The sequence below is a fragment of the Otolemur garnettii genome, unplaced genomic scaffold (genome assembly GCF_000181295.1).
Source record: "Otolemur garnettii isolate 467f Iridium unplaced genomic scaffold, OtoGar3 scaffold00007, whole genome shotgun sequence".
In the NCBI taxonomy this organism is placed as follows: Eukaryota; Metazoa; Chordata; class Mammalia; order Primates; family Galagidae; genus Otolemur; species Otolemur garnettii.
Window position 1 is genome coordinate 16,485,469 of NW_003852402.1, and position 22,992 is coordinate 16,508,460.

The window sequence follows — 22,992 nt, forward strand, 5'->3', positions numbered from 1 at the left end:
TGGCTGGCGCCTTAGCCACTTGAGCCACAGGGGCTGAGCCACTCAGGTTGATCTTGAACTCCTGAGCTCGAGCAATCTCCCGCCTCAGCATTCCATAGTGCTAGGATTACAGACTTAATTGCTGCACCTGGTTCAAACTATATTTCTCAGACACTGTGTTGGACAGGAAGCCAGCAGCAGCCAGGCAGTGCCACCTCCTCAGGGGCATAAGCACCAATTTCTTGAGGCTTCTTCTCAAGCTTCTCAAGATTGGATTCTGACAAACCCAACCTTTTCTTTTTCTCCTTGGATCAGAGGTGGTCTGCTTGTTCTAGACTCCTTCACTGTTTTCTTTGTCCTTTCAGCCTTTCAATTCCCATACAAGCAATTTCCTATATCAAATCCCTCTTTTACTTAATTTAATTAATTCTTACAGTGTATATTTAAGGCATACAACGTGTTATAGGAAAACTATAGATAATAAAAAGGTTACTAAAGTGAAGCAAATTAACATAGTTTTATACCTTTTTTTATTTATGAGGGAAAAGCAGCTAAAATCTACTCATTTAGCATGAATTCTCATATACAGTACCATAGTATTTTCTGTAGTTCTCATGTTGTACATTTAGATTTCTGGGCTAATTCACCCTAAAAATCTGCTATATCTTTTGAAACAGTACATTTGTTTTCTAGTCAGGACCGTGAATAACAAATACCATATTATCAATAAAATTCTCCCAATTAGGTCAAATGAAAAAAAAAAGTAGTAAAGATATAGAGGATTTGAACAATATGTTAGCATGCCTAATCTGATGAAATATCAAATCTTATACCCAAGAATCAGAAAGGAGGTAGGCCTATGGGTATTTTTTCCTTTTCTCCAATGTTTGCTTTTATTATACTGTAAAGGAGAGGGGGAGAAACAGAAGTTATTTCATTCTTTTGATATAAGTAAACTAAAAGATCTAGAATTACTAAAACTTTGCAGTGAACAAAAGCTTTACCTAAATTGAGACATGTTGTTAGAAGCATCAATTGCTGCTGCTTTTAACACTTTCATCATTGCTTATGTAACAGCTTACTCCTTTCTGTTAACAAGTTTTCCTAAAATAATTTATATTTTCCTACTGGGTACAAAGTTTAAATTCTTTTAACCATCTTGGTGACAAACTATCCAGAAATGAAAATATACAAAGAAACTTATTTGGGTACCTTATTTCCCTAAAAATGCTTGGAAATCTTTCAGGAGTTATGATCACCTACCAGGAGTGCCCAATCTGAGGCCCACAGGCCACATGCAGATTATTTGAGGATGGTTTTGCTTATCTGCAGTGTCATGAAAAGTGTACACCAACCTCTTCTTTTGCTCATCAGCTTTTTTGTTTGTGTATTTACTGTGTGGCCCCAAACAACTCTTATCCTTCCAATGTGCAGCAGAAAAAAAGTTGGATACCCCCGTCCAACATTAATTATCTTACTCTCAGTTTATACATCTTCGGTATTTGAAGGATTCAGAACTTTAATTATTTAAATTGATTCAAACTTTCCCCCAAAAAAGCTCAGTAGAAAGTAAAAATCAGTTTACCTGTAAGAATGAAATAAATCTCCCCATTTGAATTTGGCAATCGCCCTCCACCATACTGGAATCTGTAGCTTTAAAAGGCAATGTAAAGAACCATATTTTAAACTCAGTCAATACCCAAAAAGAAAAAAGAAGTGATTTTTTTTTCCTTAGAACATCCTTTAAGCTTGGCGCCTATAGCACAATGGTTACTGCACCAGCCACATACACTGAGGGTGGCGGGTTCAAACCATTGTTTAACAAAGACAACTGCAACAAAAAATAGCCAGGTATTGTGGCGGGCACCTATAGTCCCAGCTACTTGGGAGGCTGAGGCAAGAGAATCACTTAAGCCCAAGAGTTTCAGGTTGCTATGAGCTGTGACACCACAGCACTGTACCGAGGGCAACATAGTGAGACTCTGTCTCAAAAAAAAAAAAAAAAAAAAAGAACATGTTTTAATCTCCATAGTGCTGAAAACACAGAATTTTTACACTGAAGATAAAAATGAAACAACCATTAACTACATAATTAAAGTAATCATCTGCTTTGGTATTAATTGAGTTCCAAGGAAAATTTTCATCTACTTTTAGTACTTTATAACTTATAAAAATATCACAAATCGATTTTGGAGAATTGCTATCACTTTATCACTTAGGTTTTTTTCACCTATTTACAAAATAAACCAACAAAACATTTTTGTGTTTATTTTCCCACACTAATACATTATAGAATCATGGTATTTGTAAAATTATTGACTTTCTGTTCATTTCAATCTCAAAAATGCTATCACCAGTTTTGAATTTTAAAACTTACCTCCTTCTCCATAAAACAAGAGACCATTGTAAAATTTGGTTTCAGCCTATTGTAAAAAACAAAAATTGAAATGTTAAAGGTTATTTTGTTTTCAAATTCTTAGGCTCTCTTAGTTCTCAATATTTAATAATGAACAAAGAACTGTATCATTTATATACAAACTCATTTAAATTCAAAAACTGCTTACAATTAAATTTGATTCATTTTTAGAGTAATAAAAATAGTGTCAACACTCAAAGCTGTATCTTGATTCCTTTAAGCTTTACTTTATCTTCTTATCGGCACACTCTCATTGTTCCACTACATCCTCCAATTAGTTTATGAGAGATAAAAGAACAACAACATAGTATCAGAAAGGGGGGAGTTTGCCAACCTCTACCAAAGTTTTATAGAATGGCTCTGGGGTAAGGAAACACAAAATTAAGTGCAAATTAAAAATTCAAAGCTTTTTTTTAAAATCAGCTTTACTAGATAATCAGCATATATATATATATGGTAGGTACAACAGATTTCAGAGGTTTCCAAACCTAGATTCAAACTGTTAAAATTAGTAAGATGTCAAGTAATTGACAATCTCTATAAACTTCAGTTTCCTCATCTATTCCTTACCCACCTCCCTAGGTTGTTATAAGGATTCAGTATTTTATACACAGTAAGTACTCAATGAATCGTAGCCGTAAGTATTACTATCACTTTAAATAAATGATTAATTCAACACACAATATTTATTGCACATTACACATATTAAGCACATACTTGCTTTGAAATAACCTGTTTTTAAAGTTTTAAGCCAAGAATACAAATAATTACCTCATATTTTAATTTCTTGATTTCACAACAAAGTGCAGCATAAACTGTGATGACTTTGTTTAAGACCTAGTTTCATGAGTAAAAACATAAAGAGTAAATTGTAACAGATAACTTAAGCATTATTCAAAATACATCTCTAAGTTTAGAATTTTATACCTTGTTTTCAGTCTTTATGAGTTCCAAAAGAGAAGACTGCTCATAAGGCAAAAGCTATAGAAACAAAGGAAAAGAACATTTCTTTTTAATTAGAAAAATCACTGAAATTTTAAATACAACAAAATGAGGCTAACTCTATTCTACTTTGTCTAAGTAGTGTGTCCACAGCAATAGTACCAACTATTTTATTCAAAACAATCTCATCAGACAACATATAAAGAAAGTAAACAAGCTCAAGAAGAAACGGCCCACCATGGCATAATCATGTTACAGTGACCCTGGTTGTGCAGTGCAATGCAAGAAAATACAAGATAATAAGACAATACTAGCATTATTAAACTCCATTAGTTAAGACTATGTGCAAAGACCTCTCACTATTCTGGAATTTGCGATGTAGGCTCAAATTTAATAAGATATTTTTAAAGGGGTCAAATAAGTTATCATAAAAAATAAAACAAGACAGAAGAGAGAGAATATCTTTTCTTAAACCCATGGCTCAGAAACACTTAACATACAGTATGCAGTTCACTTTATCTGGTAAGGGCAGCTCAATTGCCACCTTTTTCTGGCCATCATCTATCTACAAGTGATCTCACTATTAAGTAAAATCTTAGGCCCCCTTTTGGTTATATACTAACAAATACTTATGTAGGAGAAGTTATATATACGCTTTTTCATTAGGTTATAATTTCTGTTTATAGAGATTTTGTCTGAGTTTATGGTTTTCCAAAATACTAAGCAAAGAACCTAGAATAGTAAATGGCCTAATAACAGAACTCAAACAAAGTTCCAAAGAAAACTACTGGGAAGGGGGGAGTTCCACAGGATGATAAAATTTTAAAGATTAGAAGTCTTCTGTAGGGGAAGATATAGCTAAGAGATGATTTCATCTTTTATAAGAAAAGAGTTGAGACAAGCATATTGTTATGATAGCTAGAAGAGGACTTAAAAGCCCAAGTACAAGTTTTAAAAAAATAAAGTATTGCTTCTTCAGACTACAGATGGGTAGTAAGCAAATGAAAAGATGCTCAACATCATTAGCCATCAGAGAAAAGTGAATCAAGACTACAAAGGATCACATCCACTAAGAAGGATATAATCAAAAACATAAGTGTTGGCAAGAATGCAATGAAACTGGAATCCTCATACAGTGCTGGTAGGAATATAAAATGGCACAGCCACACTGGAAAACAATCTGGCAGTTCCTTAAGAAGTTATACATAGTTACCGTTATGACTCTGCAATTCCATTCCTAGGGAGTGTGTGTGTATACGTGTACATGTGTGTGTGTATGTACATACACGAGGTACCAAAAAGTATACACATTTGAAAAAAGGAAAAAAACTATATGAAAATCGTAATACTTCAGCCACATTTGACTTCTGCAATTAGAGGAGATACATGATATAATATACAAGCTAACAAACAGTACTGGTATACACTGAGTATTACAATTTTAATACAGGTTTTTCCTTTCTTAAAATGTGTATACTTTTTTTGCATCTTCTATACACATTAACATATAAATAAAAACTTATACACAAATGCTGATAGCAGTGTTCCTAACAGCCAAAAAGCAGAAAAAGCCGTATGGTTATCAACTGGTGCATGCATAAATAAAATGTGGTACTATATTCCACACAACACATTATTCAGTAATAAAAAGAAATAAAGTACTGACATTTGGGAAAAACATGGATGAGCCCTGAAAACATCATACTAAGTGAAAGAAGCCAACCACAAGAACAATATAATGCTTGGTTCCATTTATATGAAATATACAAAAGAGACAAAGAAAACATATTGATTGGTGGCTACCCAGGCTGGTAAGTGATGGTATGGCATGGCATGGGGGAGAGGTATTGACTACTAATGGGTATGGGATTTTTTGCAATGGTGAAAATGTTCTAAAACTGACTAGGGTGATGATTACACAATTCTATGAATATACTTTTAAAACCAATGAATTATACGATTTAAGTGGGTGAACCGTATAATATGTGACTATTATCTCAAGGAAGTTGTTATAAAAAAGTTTCTGTGACTAAGGACAGTATCTAGTACACAGTAGTAAGTGCTCAATAAATATTAGTTAAGTGGTAAAACTGGTTTTAAACATAAAACAAGATAGAACTATTTCAAAATGGAACACAGTGACTTTATCTTATACATTAAAAATCATTCCACATTAAGATCCCCTACATAGCATAAGCAAAGTTTTTGGAAATGATGAAAATGTTCTACATCTTTATTGGGATCGGAGTTACACGTTTGACAAAATTCACTGACTTTTTTTTTTTTTTGGTGACAGAGTCTCAAGCTGTCCCCCTGGGTAGTGTTGTGGCATCACAGCTCACAGAAACCTCCAAGTCTTGGAGTTTAAGCGATTCTCTTGTGTCAGCCTCCCAAGTAGTGGGGACTATAGGTGCTCACCACAAGGTCCGGCTATTTTTTGGTTGTAGGTGTCATTGTTGTTTGGCGGGCCCAGGCTGGATTTGAACCCACCAGCTCTGTGTATGTGGCTGGCACTCTAGCCACTTGGGCTACAGGCACCCAGCCTTGACTGTCTTCTTAAAACCTGTACATTTTACCATATATAAAATAACCTCAATAAGAAGAAACAAATAAAGCTTGAATATTCTATCCAGCCCTCTTCATTTTTTTGATGACGAAAAACAAAGGCTAGCTTAAAGAGGTGGAGTTTGTACTACTCCTTGACACTAAAGGTTTTGTGTTTATATCATTTTAAAAAACATTTAAGGCTCGGTGTCTGTAGCTCAGCGGTGGAGCTGGCGGGTTAAAATCCAGTCCAGGCCTGCCAAACAACAATGACAACTACAACCAAAAAATAACCGGGCATTGTGGCAGGTACCAGTAGTCCCAGCTACTTGAGAGGGTGATCCAAGAGACTCTCTTAAGCTTGAGATTACTGTGAGCTATGACAGCATGGCAATCTACCCAGGGGTGACAGAGTGAGACTCTGTCTCAAAAAAAAAAAAAAGAGAAGAAAGAAAAAGAGACCAGCCTAGGCAAAAGAATGATATCCTGTCTCTACAAAAAATAAATAAATAAACAAACAAACATTTAATATTTAAGAAACACCTGCATGGCTTAGAGAAAGGAAGTCAACAATTTTCTCCACATTTCATTCTTATATTTTAAATAGAAAATGTATTTTCCATTAAAAAATTGATGTTTTCAAGATATAGTATATCCTGAAAATAAATACATATTTAAAAATAAAATAAAATCGAACCTTCAATGCTATAGGATCAAGATTGAAATCCCAAACATCTCCAATAGAGTCGTCCAGTGCATCCTCAATTCTTCTCAACTGAGATGTATACTCCTCAAGAAATTTCCCATAATTCTTAAGTTGAACTTCGGCATGAATTTCTAAGTTTAAATTTTAAAAGAATATGTGATAAGTATAAGTAATGAATTACAGGGCTTTTACTTCAAATAACCTCAAAGACACAGCAAAGCATTGTTAATCATTACTTTGGAATGCATGAATGATGTCTTAGACAATTCAATGTCCTGAATCTATGTTTTAGTGATAAACAGCTCTAGCAAAAAGAAATATTCACAACCTGAAGCAGGTGCAAAAGTCTGTATCATAGGAGCAATATTTAGAAGTATAATTTTTAACTGGGCAAGGTGGCTCACACCTACAATCCCAGCATTCTGGGAGGCCAAGGTGAGAGAATTGCTTGAGGCCAGGAGTTCAAAGCCAGCCCCAGCAACATAGTGAGACTCCTCTACAAAAATATAAATTAAAAAAAAAAATGTGTGCATGTAGTTTTAGCTACTTGTAAGGATGAGGCAGGAGGACTTCTTAAGCCCAGGAATTCAAGGCTGCAGTGAGCTGTGATAATACCACTGCACTCCAGCCAGGGCGACAAAACAAGGCCCTATCTCTAAAATTAAAAAAAAAAGAAAAAGTGTGATTTTTAATTCTATTTACAGTAAACTAATGTTTAAATACACATAAAATCTTTAAAATGGAAGTTTTAAACCTGCTTCAGTATCATAAATGTTATTCCTAGAATATCTAAAATTTAACAAAGGTATTTTATTTGTTAAATTATTTAAGTCATAAATAAGCAGTAAACATCAGTAAAAAACACTGGTCAAATACATAATGTACTGATATTTACAGAATTCTCGCATTAATAGATGACTTTAAGGAGTCACTGGAATAAATGGGATCTTAAAAAATGCCTACTCATCAAAACTGATCAAAGTAAATATTTTACTTTGTACACAGAAATTCATTATTTATTCCCAAAGTTAGCACGTTCAACTAAAACTCAGTTTCTTTTATTGAGGTGAATAACTTTATTCAATCTTTGTCTTACAAGGTAAAAATTTTCTCTCCTCAACTTAGCAATGCAAAGTCACTAAGATAAAGGAAGTTCTGATTCATGCTGTATTAAAGTACAAAGACCTAGCTCCCTGTTATCCCTCATTCTTCAACCACATCATGTTCTGAATCAGGTGGATCACTTAGTTCATTAAGGTTCCCATCTCATTACAGCATTAATCCAGCCAATTTTGGAAAACAATTAGTCTAGATATGAGTTGCAGTCCAAAAATGAATGCAAGAACAGAATCTCTGTTTTTAAAAAACTTAATGAAAACAAGGCACAAAGAAGAGATAAGAAGTGTTCTCTTCCCCTAAGCCTTAGATATTAAAAACGGAGTAGATTCTCAGAACCCCAGGTAGATGCCTTATTCTCGGTTACATGAGAAATGACCAGTTAAAGCTACATTTGACCAGAAGATGAGTTAGTTCTTAAATACAATGCTAGAAAAACGAGTCTACTCATTTAGACTTTTAGGACTCACGAGGAAGGAGGCAACCAAAAACCTGTAGTACCAATAAAAGTTCCTTACTGAAAAAGCCAGGAATGGTGGTTCATACCTATAATCCCAGCTACTTAGGAAGCTGAGGTGAAATCATCGCTTGACCCCAGGGGTTGGAGACCATCCTGGGCAACAAAGACAGACTGTCTCAATAAAATAAAAAAAATTCAAAGTTCCTTAAGAAAAGTTAAAATACAAAGCTTTGAGATGAGAAGTACATGGTGATTCTTCAAAAGTAAAATTCCAAAAACCTATTTAACATGCTTCTACTTTCCAACAGACTGCATTACTGTTTTGTTTCTCTAATGGTTCATTCTAAAGTGAACCATTATTGCATCTTCAATTAGGACCTTTGTCCATAAAACTTCATACGTAACAAGGTACAGTTTACTTTATAACAGTAAATACAGAATCCTCTCTACAAAAATTGTAAAGGTTTTGTCATTACTACCGAGATTAATTTAATCCTGCATTAGGGGCTACTATCTCATGGAATGTTTCGTGAAAAACTGCACATCATCCTGGATGTAGCTTGCTTTCCTTTGAGAGGCTAATAAAACCTAATTGCATCTACATTTGTAGACATTAGTCTCTCCGTGAAAAATTCATCCCGAATTTCTTTTTTTAAATGACATTCTAGTTTTTGGGAAAATGTTGCAGGAAAAAAACCCACAAATAGGATACCCCTAAATCTCTGAGATCACTTACACAGATTCACCAAAGATTAAAAAAACAGATTGTCTACTTGTATTAATTCAGAGAAGAATTTCACTAAAATAACTAGCTGAGCCTCTATATTTTGCTGCAAGAAACTGAACTGATTACTTTCTTTGGTTGACTTCTAAGTTAAAATCAGACAATTCGATTTTATGAGGCAGACTGGCTGTAATTGTTGAAACCTCTGCAGCTGCAGTGGAAACTACAGGACATCACTGAAAAATACACTTCACATAAATAAAAGGCTCGGAAAGGGAGAAAATGGCATTCACGTGTTCATTTTCACCACGTTCCTAAGAGTTTTCTTGCCACTTACTACGGTTATAAAAATATGATGAAACAAAGCGACCAAACTTTCAAAAGTTGGTTTAGGAGGAAAAGAAAGAAAACAGGAAACCGAAACAGGAACCCAGACATTAGTCTCTGTTACAACTGAGCGCTCTGAGGATCCAGCGAAAACCCCCGAGTGGACTAGCCCTGGCTCCCCGGCGCGCCCCGCCCTCGCCCCCGGGCAGCAGAAGCGGACGCCACTCCCCTTGGGGCATCTGGGGCTCCGGGGAGAGTATCCTCCCTGTACGCCGAGTCCCGACGGAGCTGGCTTGACCCGCCATTTATAGGACCCCAATCCCGAAAGTAGCGCCGGGGAGCGCGCCCCTCTCACACCCCAAGGGGGACGAAGTGTCCCGAACAAGACCGCTGCGCGGCCATCCCTCCCGCAGGAGCGCAGCCAGGCTGAGGGCGGCCAGGAGCATCCACCTGCAGCCCTCACCCTGACACTCCCTTACTCTGAGAGCCGTCGTCAACACGGTCAAACTCCCAGTCTGGGGACAGAGTCTCCACCGCCATCACCCCGGCGCCTCCCACAGACACAGTCTCAGCCAGCCCGTGCCGCGACGGTGGCCTCACCCAGCGGCGGCCCGGCACGTGACTTCCGGCCCTGGCCCCGCCTCCCCGCGCGGGGGCCGGCGGGGCACCTGAGGCCGCGGGGGCCGCTGGGAAAGCGAGGCCGTGGCTGTGGCTGAACGCGGCCAACATGGCGGCGGCGGTCCCTGGTTGACCTCGTCTCACTGGGCTTGGGCTTCGCCACGGTTCACTGCTCTTCCGCCATTTCGGCGCCTTCAATTTCGCCCTGCTGCCTTGAGGCGATTTTTAATACCTGAAGGAGTTGCTCCCTCAGTCTGACCTAAAAAGGGTCGAGTTGACGGGGTGGGGGCCTAACAGGAAGGCACGGTCCTCGCAGACGACGCTGTCCAAGCGCTTCTTCAAGGAGCCGGCATTTCCAGTTCGCACCGTGTCGCCACCATCGGAGTTCCTGCGACTCTTTTGCGGATCGTTTTTGTGAAAAGACGGATATGCGAGAAGAGGAGTTACTTTACGAACACCCTAACAGAGATCTTACCACTTGTTTATCCTGCACTCACCGGCTCTCCACTTTTTAAAAAACGGGGGCGGGGCGAAACAGCGCTGCTTAAAAGCGTTTAAATGCTCCTACCTGCTTCGCCTGGCTTTTCGGAGAGAAGGGATCGGTGTATTCTGCATATATACAGATTTTTACACGAAAATGTCTATTGCAATGCGGCTTTTAATAAGCACTAACAGTGCTTATCTAAATGTCCATCAAGAGGGAGTAATTACATGAGGCTCAATGCATTCATACCTATTGTTACTAGAGAGGTGCTAAAAGAAATCAAATAGATTTTTAATAGCAGGAAAAACTGACAGGAAGCAGTTGCAGAATAATGTGTATTTTTGGTTACACTTAAATTTTTAAGTTATATAAACATGTATATGTGAATATATGTAAATACATACGAAGAGAACTCATATATTAAACAAGACAGTGGTTAAGGTTACCTAGGAAAGAGTCTTGGTGAGTAGAAATGGAATTTTCAAGTTTTGGTGTGTCCAGTTATGTGCTTTGAATCTTTAACAATAAGAATGCATTAAGATTTTACTTGCATACTCTTAGTACTAAAAAATAGCTAATCTGTGCAGGCAGAAGGTCGCTTGAAGAGGATTCTTCTGAGGCTGTTGGGTCTGTATTAGGTCAAATATTTTTTGAGTGTCCACTGGGTACCAGGAACCATATTAAATGGAGAGACTATAAAACAGACAAGAAAGATGGATCCCTAACCCAATGGTGCTTGGGGTCATAAGTGGGCATTTTAGAAAATAACAGGCATCATCAATCAGGACCTAATGGCTGGCAAACTTTTTTTCCTTTACTTTCTTTGTGATCATACGTTTGACTTTGCCATATTCTTCCCGTCTACAATAATCAGTGTAATTAATTTCCCAACAGCTAATTTGTGATAAACTGAAGTTACATGCACATCAGAGTAATTTGAATGTGCAGACACACTAACCTGTTGTTAATAGGTTACTAGCAAGAGGTGGTGTCATGTAATAATCAGAAGTCAGAAGTACAGTTTTGACTACTAAATTACTTAGGTCCAAATCCTGGCTCTGTCACTAGCCATATGATCTTCCACCATATGATTTAACCTCTGGCTCATTTTCTTCATCTATAAAACAGGAATAAAAATAGTAAGCACCTCATAAGATTGTTATGAGGGTTAAATTAGTGTATATATATAAGGTACTATACATAGAAAATACCAACCATATACTGTAGAAGTGTTTGCTATTAGGAATCAAGGTAGCCTAATTTTTATTTTGTAATTAATTAAGTTTTTAGAAACAAGATCTCACTCTATCACCAAGGCTAAAGTGCACTGGTGTCATCATAGCTCACTGCAGCCTCAATGCGGCTTGGCTTCTCAGTGCCCTAAAGTACTGAGATTACAGGCATGAACCAGTGCATTGTCAGGCCTTATTTTTAAAAAGGATCTCAGGGATTTTCTGGAAATTTTTTTTTTTTTTTTTTTTTTTTTGCAGTTTTTGGCTGGAGCTGGGTTTGAACCAACCACCTCTGGCATATGGGGCCAGCACCGTACTCTTTTGAGCCACAGGCACCACCTGAGGTTTTCTGTCTTGAACTTTGATATCCTTAACTCAATTCCATGGCCTGGAATTGCAAGTTTTCTTCAAAAATTACAAATCTGAAACTAAATAGAAAAGCACATTCGCTACATGAAAAGTACCATCTGAAATTCATTATAATAGATTGTTCTGCCAAGGAGTTCCCCAAAGACTACACTGCCAAACAAGTCAAATTCAAAGAAGAGTCCCTTTATTGAAGAGCAGGCCGGTGACTGTCTCATTGTCCCAATGTGGGGTTTCTGACAGCAGCCGGAACTGCTTAAGGGGTCAGATTTTTAAGGCTTGGTCTGTATCCTGGTTGGCACACAGGCTCTCCAGGTGCATCCGGGTTGGTTAGCAAGCAATGTACAAAAGCAGAACTTTGCGGTTAGTTGGCCACATATCTTTGTTTCAGTACTTTTCCCACCTGGTATTTCTCAAAGGTCAGTCCAGGGATGGTTGGTACTTCCCAGTCCATTTCTCAGGGGAGTTAGTCAAGCAAGAAGTCAGTGAGTACTTTCCCATCTATCTTGGGAGTGAACCAGACTTACTCCATTTTGTTGAGGGGTTGGCCCAGAAATTTGCCAGGAGTTAACTGGGATTTTTCCACCTAGGCTAGGCCAAATAAGATGCCCTTTATTTCTTCGACCTAGTCTTGGGAAGGCAAATAATAATTTCAAGGAATTAAATATTTTTCACTGTATTTCTCTTCACCTGCACTGTAGTACCTGAAAGGCTAGCCTGAAAATAGAAGGAAAAACATTTCATATAAAAAATGTTGTACTATTCTGAGAGCTTCTGTGAATTTTAGAATAGCTGCCTACAGACAGTGCTTGCCTGCCAGTTCCTAGGAATCCCTGCCCTTAACCTACAGGCCCATGTATCCATATCTTAAGTATTAGCTTATTCCATGCCAAAATATTATATGGTGAAGGTCTTGGTGAATTTGTTTCTTAATATACATTTACAGTATTCTTCCTCTAATAGAAAATCTATGGTAATAACTCACTAAAGACATTTCACTCAGTAATTTGTCACAGTCTTGTGTCTGTCAAAATATTCCTTTTATGTTAATTGATATATATATAAGCATATATATGTGTGTGTGTATATATATATATATTTGAGACAGAGTCTCACTCTGTTGCCCTGGGTAGAGTGCTCTGGCATCATCATAGCTCACAGCAACCTCAAACTCTTAGGCTCAAGCAATCTCCTTGTCTTGGCTTCCCAAATAGCTGGGATTATAGGCATGCACCACCACACCCATCTAATTTTTCTATTTTTAGTAGAGACAGGGTCTCAATATCGCTCAGGCTAGCCTTGAACTCCTGAGCTCAAGAATACACCTGCCTCAGCCTCTCAATTTGATTACAAAATCTCTGACTTGGACAATTACTACATTTATGTGTGACAGGTCTCTTCTCTCTATTGTCTATATTTTCTTGGTGAAGTTTCTCAAAACCTATCCGACTGGGTCATTCCCCAGTTTACATCTTTCCCATTGCCTTTGGCACGAAGTTTACACTTCCCAGGATGGAACACAAAGCTGCTTCCAATCTGTCCTTTGATTTAAGGGATCCTAATCACTGTACTGTCGGGTAATCAGTGATTGTGGGATCATACAGATTACCATCATACCTCATTCTCTGAATTCCAGCTTGGAATGAATGCTTCAGTCCTGTACTTCTGGTGTGTTTACCAATGGAAATTATCTATTGATATAATGTCTCTCTTGTTAGGATATACACTAGTGTCCTATTGCTGCTGGAAGAAACTGCCACAAATTTAGCAGCTAAATATAGCACAAATTTGTTATCTTTTAGTTCTGGAAGTGAAAATTCCAAAATCTGTTTCACTGGGCTAAAGTCGAAGTATCAGGGCTGATTCCTCTTGGACACACAGGGGAGAATCTATTTCCTTGCCTTTTTTAGATTCCATGCACTACCTGCACCTCTTCCTTCTGTTATTTCATCTCCCACTATTGACTGATTGTCCTGCCCCCCCCCCCATAAGGACTCTTCTGATTACATTGAGCTCACCAGATAATCCAGGGTAATCTCCTTATCTCAAAATCCTTACCTTAATCTATCCTCAAAAGTGAAGTAACAAATTCTAGGGATTAGGACATCTTTAGGTACCTGTTGTTCAGACTGGCACAGGCCATAAATATTTTGATATAAGAGACCATGATTTATTCCCACATTGCACAGTCCCTGATGCATATGAAGCAATCAAAAAATATTTAAAGTAAATAAGGAAATCCAGAACCCTAGAGTTTTTTCTGAGACACATAATTCTAACATCTGGATTTCCTGGGGGTCTCTTTTCTATTGTCTAGTTATGTTTCGTTTCTTTTTCTCTTGGTTTTCCATCATTTGATCTTATTACCTGGTATGTCTAATAATAACTTTTAGTGCATACTGGCATTTATTATGAAAAATTGGAGAGATAATGATAACATCTTCCTTCAGAGGGGATTACTGTTTCTTCTGGAAGGCCATTAGAGCAGGGGCAAATTACTTTAACCCAATCTAGGACTGTTATGATTTGAAGCTGAGTTTGTCTTTGTGGGGCCTGAGCTATTTCTGTATCGCTTTAATCCTAGGGCATAGCTTTGCAGGGTGCTTGGCAGGGCCTGCCAAACCTCTGCTCAGCTTTTCAACCTCTCAGCTAGTACTTTCTGCTACTCAGCCTCTTAGATTCTCAGCTGCTGCTAACAGATCAGCAAATGCCTTGAAGTGAAAGATGGTGCCAAATGTGAGGCTCAACGTTTTGGACTTTCTCTCCTGAATTTTAGTTCCTTAAATCCTTGCTGTCCTGGGTCTCCAATGCCTTCAAAAAGATTTTTAGCAACAAAAGCAAAAATGGACAAATGGTATAATATAAAACTTAAAAACTTCTGCACATTAAAGGAAATAACACAGTGAAAAGGCAACCTATGGAATGGGAGAAAGTAATTGGAAATCATATGTCTGATAAGGGGTTAATATCTAGAATATATAAACAACCCCTACAACTCAACAACAAAACAAGTAACATGATTTTTAAAAAGGGCAAAGGACCTTAATAGATATTTCTCTGAACAATATATATAAATGTCCAAGAGACATGGGAAAAGATGTTCAGTGTCACTAATCATTAGAGAAATGCAAATCAAAGCCATAATGAGATATCAGCTCATACCCATTAGGATGGCCACTGTCAAGAAAATGAAGTAATAATAAGTATTGGCAAAGATGTGGAAAAACAGGAATTGTTGTGCACTGCTGGTAGGAATGTAAGATGATGCATTTGCTATGAAAAACAGTATGGAGTTTCCTCAAGAAAGTAAAAGTAGAATTACAGTAGGATCCAGCACTCCCTTTTCTGGGTACATATCTCAAAGAATTGAAAGTAGTACGTCACAGAGATATATGTACCCCCATATTCAATGTAGCATTAATCACAATAGCCAAGAGGCAGAGAATCTCACGTGTCCATCAAGGAATGAATGGGTAAAGGATATATACATACATGATAGGGTGCAGGAAATGCTACCCCAGTGGCTTCCAGTTGTGTTTGCAATAAAAAAGTTTATACCCTTTATACACATCCAAACTAAATCTCTTTGATATAGTTCAGTGCTGTGGATGAAAAATCTAGATTCTGAAATAATTTATTCTGAGCCAAATTTGAGAACCATGACCCAGAACTACATCCAAGAAGCCTTGAACAAGTCGACTTGCGGTAGTGGGCATATAGTTTGGTTTTATACGTTTTGGGGAGACAGGAATTACAGGGAGTCATAAATCAATACACGGAGGGCATACATTGGTCGAGACTGAAAAGGTGGATATTCCTGAAGTGGGGGCTTATAAGTCATAAGTGGGTTTGGGGATTCTTTAGATGACAGTTGGCTGGAAGAGTTAGGCTTTGTCTAAAAGATTGAGAGTCAGCAGAGAGGAATATCTGAGTCAAGATAAGGATTTTCTAGGCAGTGCCTGTGGCTCAGTGAGTAGGGTGCTGGCCCCATATATCAAGGGCAGCGGGTTCAAACCTGGCCCTGGTCAAACTGCAACAACTAAAAAAATAACTGGGTATTGTGGTGGGCACCTGTAGTCCCAGCTACTCAGGAGGCTGAGGCAAGAGAATCGCCTAAGCCCCAGAGCTGGAGGTTGCTGTGAGCTGTGACACCATAGCACTCTACTGAGGACAACAAAGTGAGACTCTGTCTCTTAAAAAAAAAAAAACGGTAAGAGTCTTCTGTCTCTCCTGTGATGCTATGCCAGGGTGGGGAGTAAGCCACACTATATTGAGTTAATACCCCCTGTTTAGTGAGATTTTATCATTTTTAGGTGTGACTCATAAGCCTCCTTAGAAAGGAATTTGGGGGCAGAAGAAAAAGGTACAAAATCAGTCCACAGTGCCAAGCAGAGTGGTTGGTACACAAATAACAAACACACTTGCTGAATGAGCAAACCAGTAATTGTCGTTTTTTTCAATTGCTTTGTAATACTCAGTTCTCAAGAAAAGTATTTGTTCTTAGTTCTTCAGTAGGTGGCACTGTTCGCTAAAAAATCTGTAAGCGTAAAAAAAATTATTTAATAAAATGACTTTTTAAGTTGTTCCTTTCTTCAACCAGGACTTTCTTTAATCAGGACTTCCTCTGTTGGATATACCATGGTGACTAAAGCCCTTCAGTGTCTGGTAAGAGACATTTTTAAGGTATTTTAGGGTCAGCAAAGTATAGTCAGTAGGTCAGTAAAAGTAAATTTTATTACTTTTGTAAATAAAATTTTATTGGGATACGTGTATGCTCAGGTATTGTCATTTGCATATTGCCTACATTTGCATATTATCTAAGCCTGCTTCACCCTACAATGGCCGAGTTGAGTAGTTACAACAGTGACCATATGGCCCAAAAGCCTAAAGTATTTATTATCTGGTCATTTAAGAAAAAGGTTGCTGAACCTGATTTTAACTCCAAAAGAGAAAAAATGAGAGGAAAAAGTTTTTCTACTTAAGTTCCATAAAATAGGTTGAAATGATCTAATTTTTAAAAGTGGGTCAAAATAACCTAATTTGAAAAACATTGAGTATCTTAGAAAAATCTTTGTATCAAAATAATGGACAAGGACACAGCTAATAAAACTTTTTAAAGATCTGAAAGATCTTTAAATTGGGGGGAGGCAGAGATTCTGAAGCAATGGACCTACAAAGATCTGAAAGAGAATAAAGGCAGGCAGAAACCACAGGAGAATTTATTCAGCAACAGATAAAGATTGTGAGTTTGTGGCTTTTTGCTTAAAGATGTCTCTCACCATTTCAGACCCAGTCATGAAACATTGCAGGCTTATTGGTTCAAGCTGTCAACAATCTAAGTTCAGGGAAGAGGAGCCATAAATTTGGCAGGGGTCCTGAAGCAATGGACCTACAAAATGGTGAAATCCAAAACGTGAGTACAAACTCTGCCTAAATCCCTGTTGACCACTTAACTACATGTAGAAGGCCTGGTGGAGTAACAGTCAGGAGTCCCTGAAAACTAGAACTGCACTTGGGAGCATATGTGAGTTTACTGCTCTTTTGACTGCATTTATTTTACAACAGAGGTACAACTCATGTAGCAGAAAGCTGAAGTCTTGTTTGAGATAGTAGAGAATAGAAGTAAGGTTGGTGAAGCAGCCTGGAATTAAAGGAAATTGATAATGGAACTGTAGAGGGGTATAAACCTCACAATCTCAGTACGAACACTGGACAAATCCTTAGCTAAAATAAGAAATGAGCAGAAATACAAACTGCCACACTCTAGTGAGGAGATGGAGTTTGAGTACAAGCAAGTTTACTTCTTTTATTTTTATTTATTTATTTATTTTTGTTTGAGACAGAGTCTCAAGCTGTGCCCTGGGTAGAGTGCTGCTGTGGCATCACAACTCACAGCAACCTCAAACTCTTGAGCATAAATGATTCTTTTGCCTCAGCCTCCCAAGTAGCTGGGACTACAGGTGCTCACCACAATGCATAATGCCTGGCTTTTTTTTTTTTTTTTTTGCAGTTATCATTGTTTTAGCAGGCCTGGGCTGGGTTTGAACCGGCCAGCCTCAGTGTATATGGCTGGCACCCTACCCACTGAGCTACAGGCACCACCCAAGTTTACTTTTTTTAAAAGCAAAAAAATCCAATAATTCTTTGAAGAGCATATCAGAATCCAGAGTGGCTAGATTGTATTATATACAATGTCCAGGGCGTTTTTTTTGTTTTTTTTTTTTTGTTTTTCTTTTTACTTTTTAGAGACAAGATCTTGCTCTGTTTCCCAGGCTGGACTGCAGTGGCAGAGCTCACTAGAGGCTCAAACTCCTATGCTCAGTCAGTCCTCCTGCCTCGGCGCCCTGAATAGCTGGGAATACCTGTGTGCACCACAGCGCCTAACTATTTTTTACTTTTTTCTTTTCTTTTTCGTTTTTTGTTTGTTGTTGTTGTTGTTGTTTGTTTGCTTGCTTTTTTGTAGAGATGGAGTCTTACTATGTTGCTCAAGCTGGTTTCAAACTCCTGGCCTCAAGTGATACTCCTGCCTCAGCCTCCCAAAGTACTGGAATTACAGGCACAAGCCACCACAACCTGGCTACAATGTCCAGTTTTAACCAGAAATACTTTCCATTAAAAATGGAAAACAGACAACTGTGACTCATTTTTTAAAAAGTCAGACTAAGGCCCTTTGAGTCCCAAAACCTCCCTTCCATCTTCACCTGCTTCTGCTCACTCAAGCGAATGCTTTGTTATAATCTAGCACCTTACAAAATGAGCTCAGAGACATTTCTTCCCGGAGGTGTCTTAGAGGCTGCTTCAGGGGATTAAAGACTCTCCTTCAGTCAGAGGATACCCCTGCCCCAACTTCCTTTTTTAATATATTTGGCTTCCTGTTAATAATCTTTTAAAGAATGTATTAACTTCTAAACCTTAAAACTCATTATCCTAGCTATCATTAAGGGAGTCTTTTTCTGACCTTGCCACACTTTCTCTCCTTTACAAATTTGCATCTGCTGTTTCCTATGCCTCTGATGCCATTTCCTCCTTTATTTTTTGGCAAACTCCTTCCCCTTAAAATCTTGCTTTTGATGGGGTGGTGGTAGTGTAGGGCATCAAATCTCTTGTGAAATCTTTTCTTGGGACACCAAAGTGAGCTAGTCACTCCTCTCTCTGCGTTCCTTTAGCCTCTATTTAGTCACTCAAAGATTCAAGTGTTCTTCCATTCTCTAGCTGTGCATTCTGTGACAATTGTGTGTCAAGAACTGTGCTGGGTACCAGGGTACAAGGTTGATTGGCACAGTCACTGGCCCTGAGTTAGGTTCTCCTGCTTTGTGTTTCCATAGAATTCTGTTTCGCTTTGTATGGCACAGATCACACCTTACTTATTTTCTATTCCCTGCCTAACCATAAGCATGAAGGAAGGACCTTACATCCAACTCCTTCTTCTCTCTATGCCCAGCACATGGTAGATAATCAAAAATTATTTCTTGAATGATTGTCCTTAAACTTGACACAGAGTTTGGTGAAGATGGCCATGAAGGAGCAATGTATTGTGCATATTACTCGTGGGAATATGAAAGTGGGAGTGGTTATTTCTACCCAACTTAACATTTCTCATATGACATTATTTGTTTTGGTTATTTTTCTTGATGTCTCTGATCAATTTTAATTGAATGCAAGAGAGTGAATGAACAATCACAGAAGTTCTGGATAATGTTCTTTTTCTCCAGAGATAATTGGTCCTATTTTTTGGCAGGTAGCTAGGGTAGGGCCGATCAGCTCATTCGGATCAGGTTGAGCTGGTGGTGAGGCTGGGCTGCTAAGAGCCTATGATGTTTACTAGACTTCCTCCTCATCAGCTGACGCTGAGCTCTACCTTCTTAGTACTGTAAACTCTGCTTTACTTTCAGCCATTGTCTGCCTGGTTTATAGCCTCTAATCCCACACACCTTAAGAATCAGCAAGTACTTCAAACTGAAAATAGGTGTCGTGAACTGAGTACATGTCTACATCTCCCTTATCTCCAAGATCTTGGCTTCTCAATTTCTGGCTTCTCAAACTCCAGCTGTTTCCCTCTCCACTTCAATAGATGGCTGAAAACTCCTGGTTTCTTCTCCATACTTGACTTCTCAGCTTCTCCCCTGCAAACAGGTCAAGCATTTGTAAACGCCTAAGAGGGAAGCAGACTGAAAAATACCAGATTCAATTCAATGAGCTTTTTTCTCTAGGACTTTCATACATGAGGTCTTGACACCATGTTGGTTTTCTGAAGCCTTCAGACACATACACTCAAATCGTATCTAGATGTACTAGCTGTTCTTATTCTAAATGTTAGTCTGCCACAAAGGTCTATCATAGCTGAAAAGGAAATCTCTTTTTATGTTTTTCATGCCTGTATGACCTACACTTTTGTTGTCCACTTCTCTATTCTTAATATTTGTTCTCTCTGCTTTCTCTATTTTATCTTTGTTAGTTTTTTTTTTCTTTTGAGACAGAGTTTCACTACGTAGCCCTTGCTATGGCATCACAGTTCACAGCAACCTCAAACTTTTGGGCTTAAGAAATTCTCTTGCCTCAGCCTCCCAAGTAGCTGGGCTTACAGGTGCCCACCACAATGCCCAGCTATTTTTTGGTTGCAGTTGCCATTGTCGTTTAGCAGGCCTGGGCTGGGCTTGAACCTCCAGCTCTGGTGTATGTGGCTGGCAGCCTTACTCAGTGAGCTATGGACACCAAGCCATTAATCTTAATAAATAAATGTATCAATTTTATAAGCCTTTGCAAAGAACCCACTTTTGGATTTGTTAATCCTTCTTTTTTTTTTTTTTTGAGACAGCGTTTCATATGTCACCCTCGGTAGAGAGCTGTGGCTGTAGACAGCTCACAGCAACCTCAAACTCTTGGGTTTAAATGATTCTCTTGTCTTAGCCTCCCAAGTAGCTGAGACTACAGGCACCCACCCACAACACCCAGCTATTTTCTTGTTGCAGTTGTCATTGTTGTTTAGCTGGCCCAGGCCAAGCTTGAACCTACCACGTTCAGTGCATATGGCTGGCGCTGTAACCACTGTGCTATGGATGCGGAGCTTTGTTAATCCTTCTTATTACACATGTGATCATAGGTTCTCTAAGAAGCAGATGCCAAGGTGACATTAGGCATGCATGAGATTTATTAGGGTAAATAGCTGTTAGGGGGGAAGTAGGCAGGGAGCCAGGAGAGGCTGGGGCACTGTCAGGCCATGTTGCAGATCTCTTTTGTGAAGGAAAGCAGGCTGGGGAGGAGTCTTGGACTGCTATGAAAATCAAATAAAGTTCAGCAGGCAATGGGAGTCATCCTGCCATAAGTCATATATATCTCCCAGGAATGACCTGCCTTAACATCCCGGTCAGTCCCAGTCCTTGGCTGTGAGCACCCATGAGAAGCATAGACTCAGTGTAAATGCAGAGGTGAATGTCAGAGGATAGCTGCTGAAGCCAGCAGTCACTTGTGCACCCTGCAGTTGAAGATGTATCAGTAGATATACTCAAGATTGCCATCACCTATAATTCTGGGTCACAGGATATGGTTTTACCAATGGAGACAAAAACCAAAAGCAATGCCCAGTTCAAAAACTGGACAGCTCTCTGCAAGTGAAAGATGAAGAGGAAAAACTGGAAAAAAATATACTTTCAGCTTCTAATGCTTTATTAAAATTCGTATTATCCTTAATGAGATCAACCACAGGAAAAAAATGAAATGAACATGAATCTTAAAGTAGCATTTGTGGAAGTAGATGACCTAATTATTTACCAGGGACAAATTCCATATCGTATTTATATTAGGCAGTCTAGTTACATCAAACTTAATTCATTTAACTCATCATTAAAATTAACTACCAGAATTCAATTATTCCTGTTTCAGTTTCCTGGTCTGGTACTCACCAGTATTTTTTTTTATCATAAAATTATTTTTGCTTAAATAATAACTAAGCACTAATAGTAATAGAAGTCCAAAAGTGGTTCATAAAAAAGATTTATGAAGGAAACACCCCTCTTCTAGACTATAAAATGGAGTATTCATTTAACATTTTAAAAATAGCAATATTTCTAAACAGTTAAGATGGCCACATTTGAATGAAATCAACAACCAGATAAGAGGAGGGAATGGAAACATACAGAATTGTATGCTAAAATCCCTAAAGCTGACTGTGGAAAGTAAAGTAAAAATTTTCTATATTTAAAAAAGTTTATAAATTATGTAACTTGCAATTTAATAAAATTCTGAACGAATGTTATGTCTAGGACAAAACAGGTCCTCAAGCTACACATCCTTACTGCACAAGGCCCCTGAATGTCACAGACTTTAGTCACAAAAGAAAGCCCTTGCCTATGGCAGACTAAATAAAGTTCCCAATTTAGTATTTTGTAAACTCAGACTATAAAGCACTCTCACAGTGCAAAGCTTTTCACAAAACTCTAACATCCACACAGCATTTTGTGTGGGAATTTTTGGGCTTTAACTTGGCACATCACCTTCGTGGTTTTTAATGTGTGAAATTAATTCAGACATTTGCAGAAAGTTGTACAAATGATTGTATTTACAGACATGGCACAGACGTGGATTCAATAGTCTATGCTCATGCACACTTCATTTATATCTTCGACAAAAACAACAAAAGGATATTCTCACAAGAAAGAACTGAAAAACACTGTAAGCACTGGGGTCACGCGAGGATACAGTGGACTGGGCAAACAGCCCAAGAAAAATTCTATTGTTAAAAATGACACCAGGCGCAGTAGCTCAAGGCTTTAATCTCAGTGCTTTGGGAACCCAAGAGGGAAGGATTCCTTGAGGCTAGGAATTCAAGACCTTCCTGGGAAAATTTTTTAAAAACATTAGTCCAGTATTTTCAGGTATGCCTGTAGTCCCAGCTACTCAGAAGGCTAAAGAAGGAGGATCACTTGAGCCTAGGAACTGGAGATTAGAATGAGCTGTGATTGCGCCACTGCACCCCAGCCTGGGTGATAGAGCAAGAACTTGAGAACTTATCCCTTAAAAAAAAAGACAAGAGCCTTGGCACCTGTAGCTCAAGTGGCTAAGGCACCAGCCACATACATCAG

At 38.4% G+C, this 22,992-nt stretch overlaps 1 protein-coding gene across 3 annotated transcripts in view; it reads right to left on the bottom strand.

The window, feature by feature from the left end:
- The window catches only part of WASHC4 (WASH complex subunit 4), a 57,217-nt gene extending 47,384 nt beyond the window's left edge, over positions 1-9,833 (bottom strand). For 2 of the 3 annotated variants that reach the window (XM_003783285.2, XM_023509361.1), the window contains exons 1-6: positions 9,694-9,833; positions 6,579-6,718; positions 3,323-3,376; positions 3,167-3,232; positions 2,357-2,402; positions 1,565-1,632 (exon numbers count right to left, since the gene is read on the bottom strand). In XM_003783285.2, the coding sequence (XP_003783333.1) occupies positions 1,565-1,632; positions 2,357-2,402; positions 3,167-3,232; positions 3,323-3,376; positions 6,579-6,718; positions 9,694-9,754 (435 nt within the window). In that variant the 5' untranslated portion in view covers positions 9,755-9,833. Of the gene's footprint in view, positions 1-1,564; positions 1,633-2,356; positions 2,403-3,166; positions 3,233-3,322; positions 3,377-6,578; positions 6,719-9,693 lie in introns of those variants that run through there. The other variant, XM_012814170.2, reaches the window with a different exon arrangement.
- Between the last annotated feature and the right edge of the window lie 13,159 nt (positions 9,834-22,992).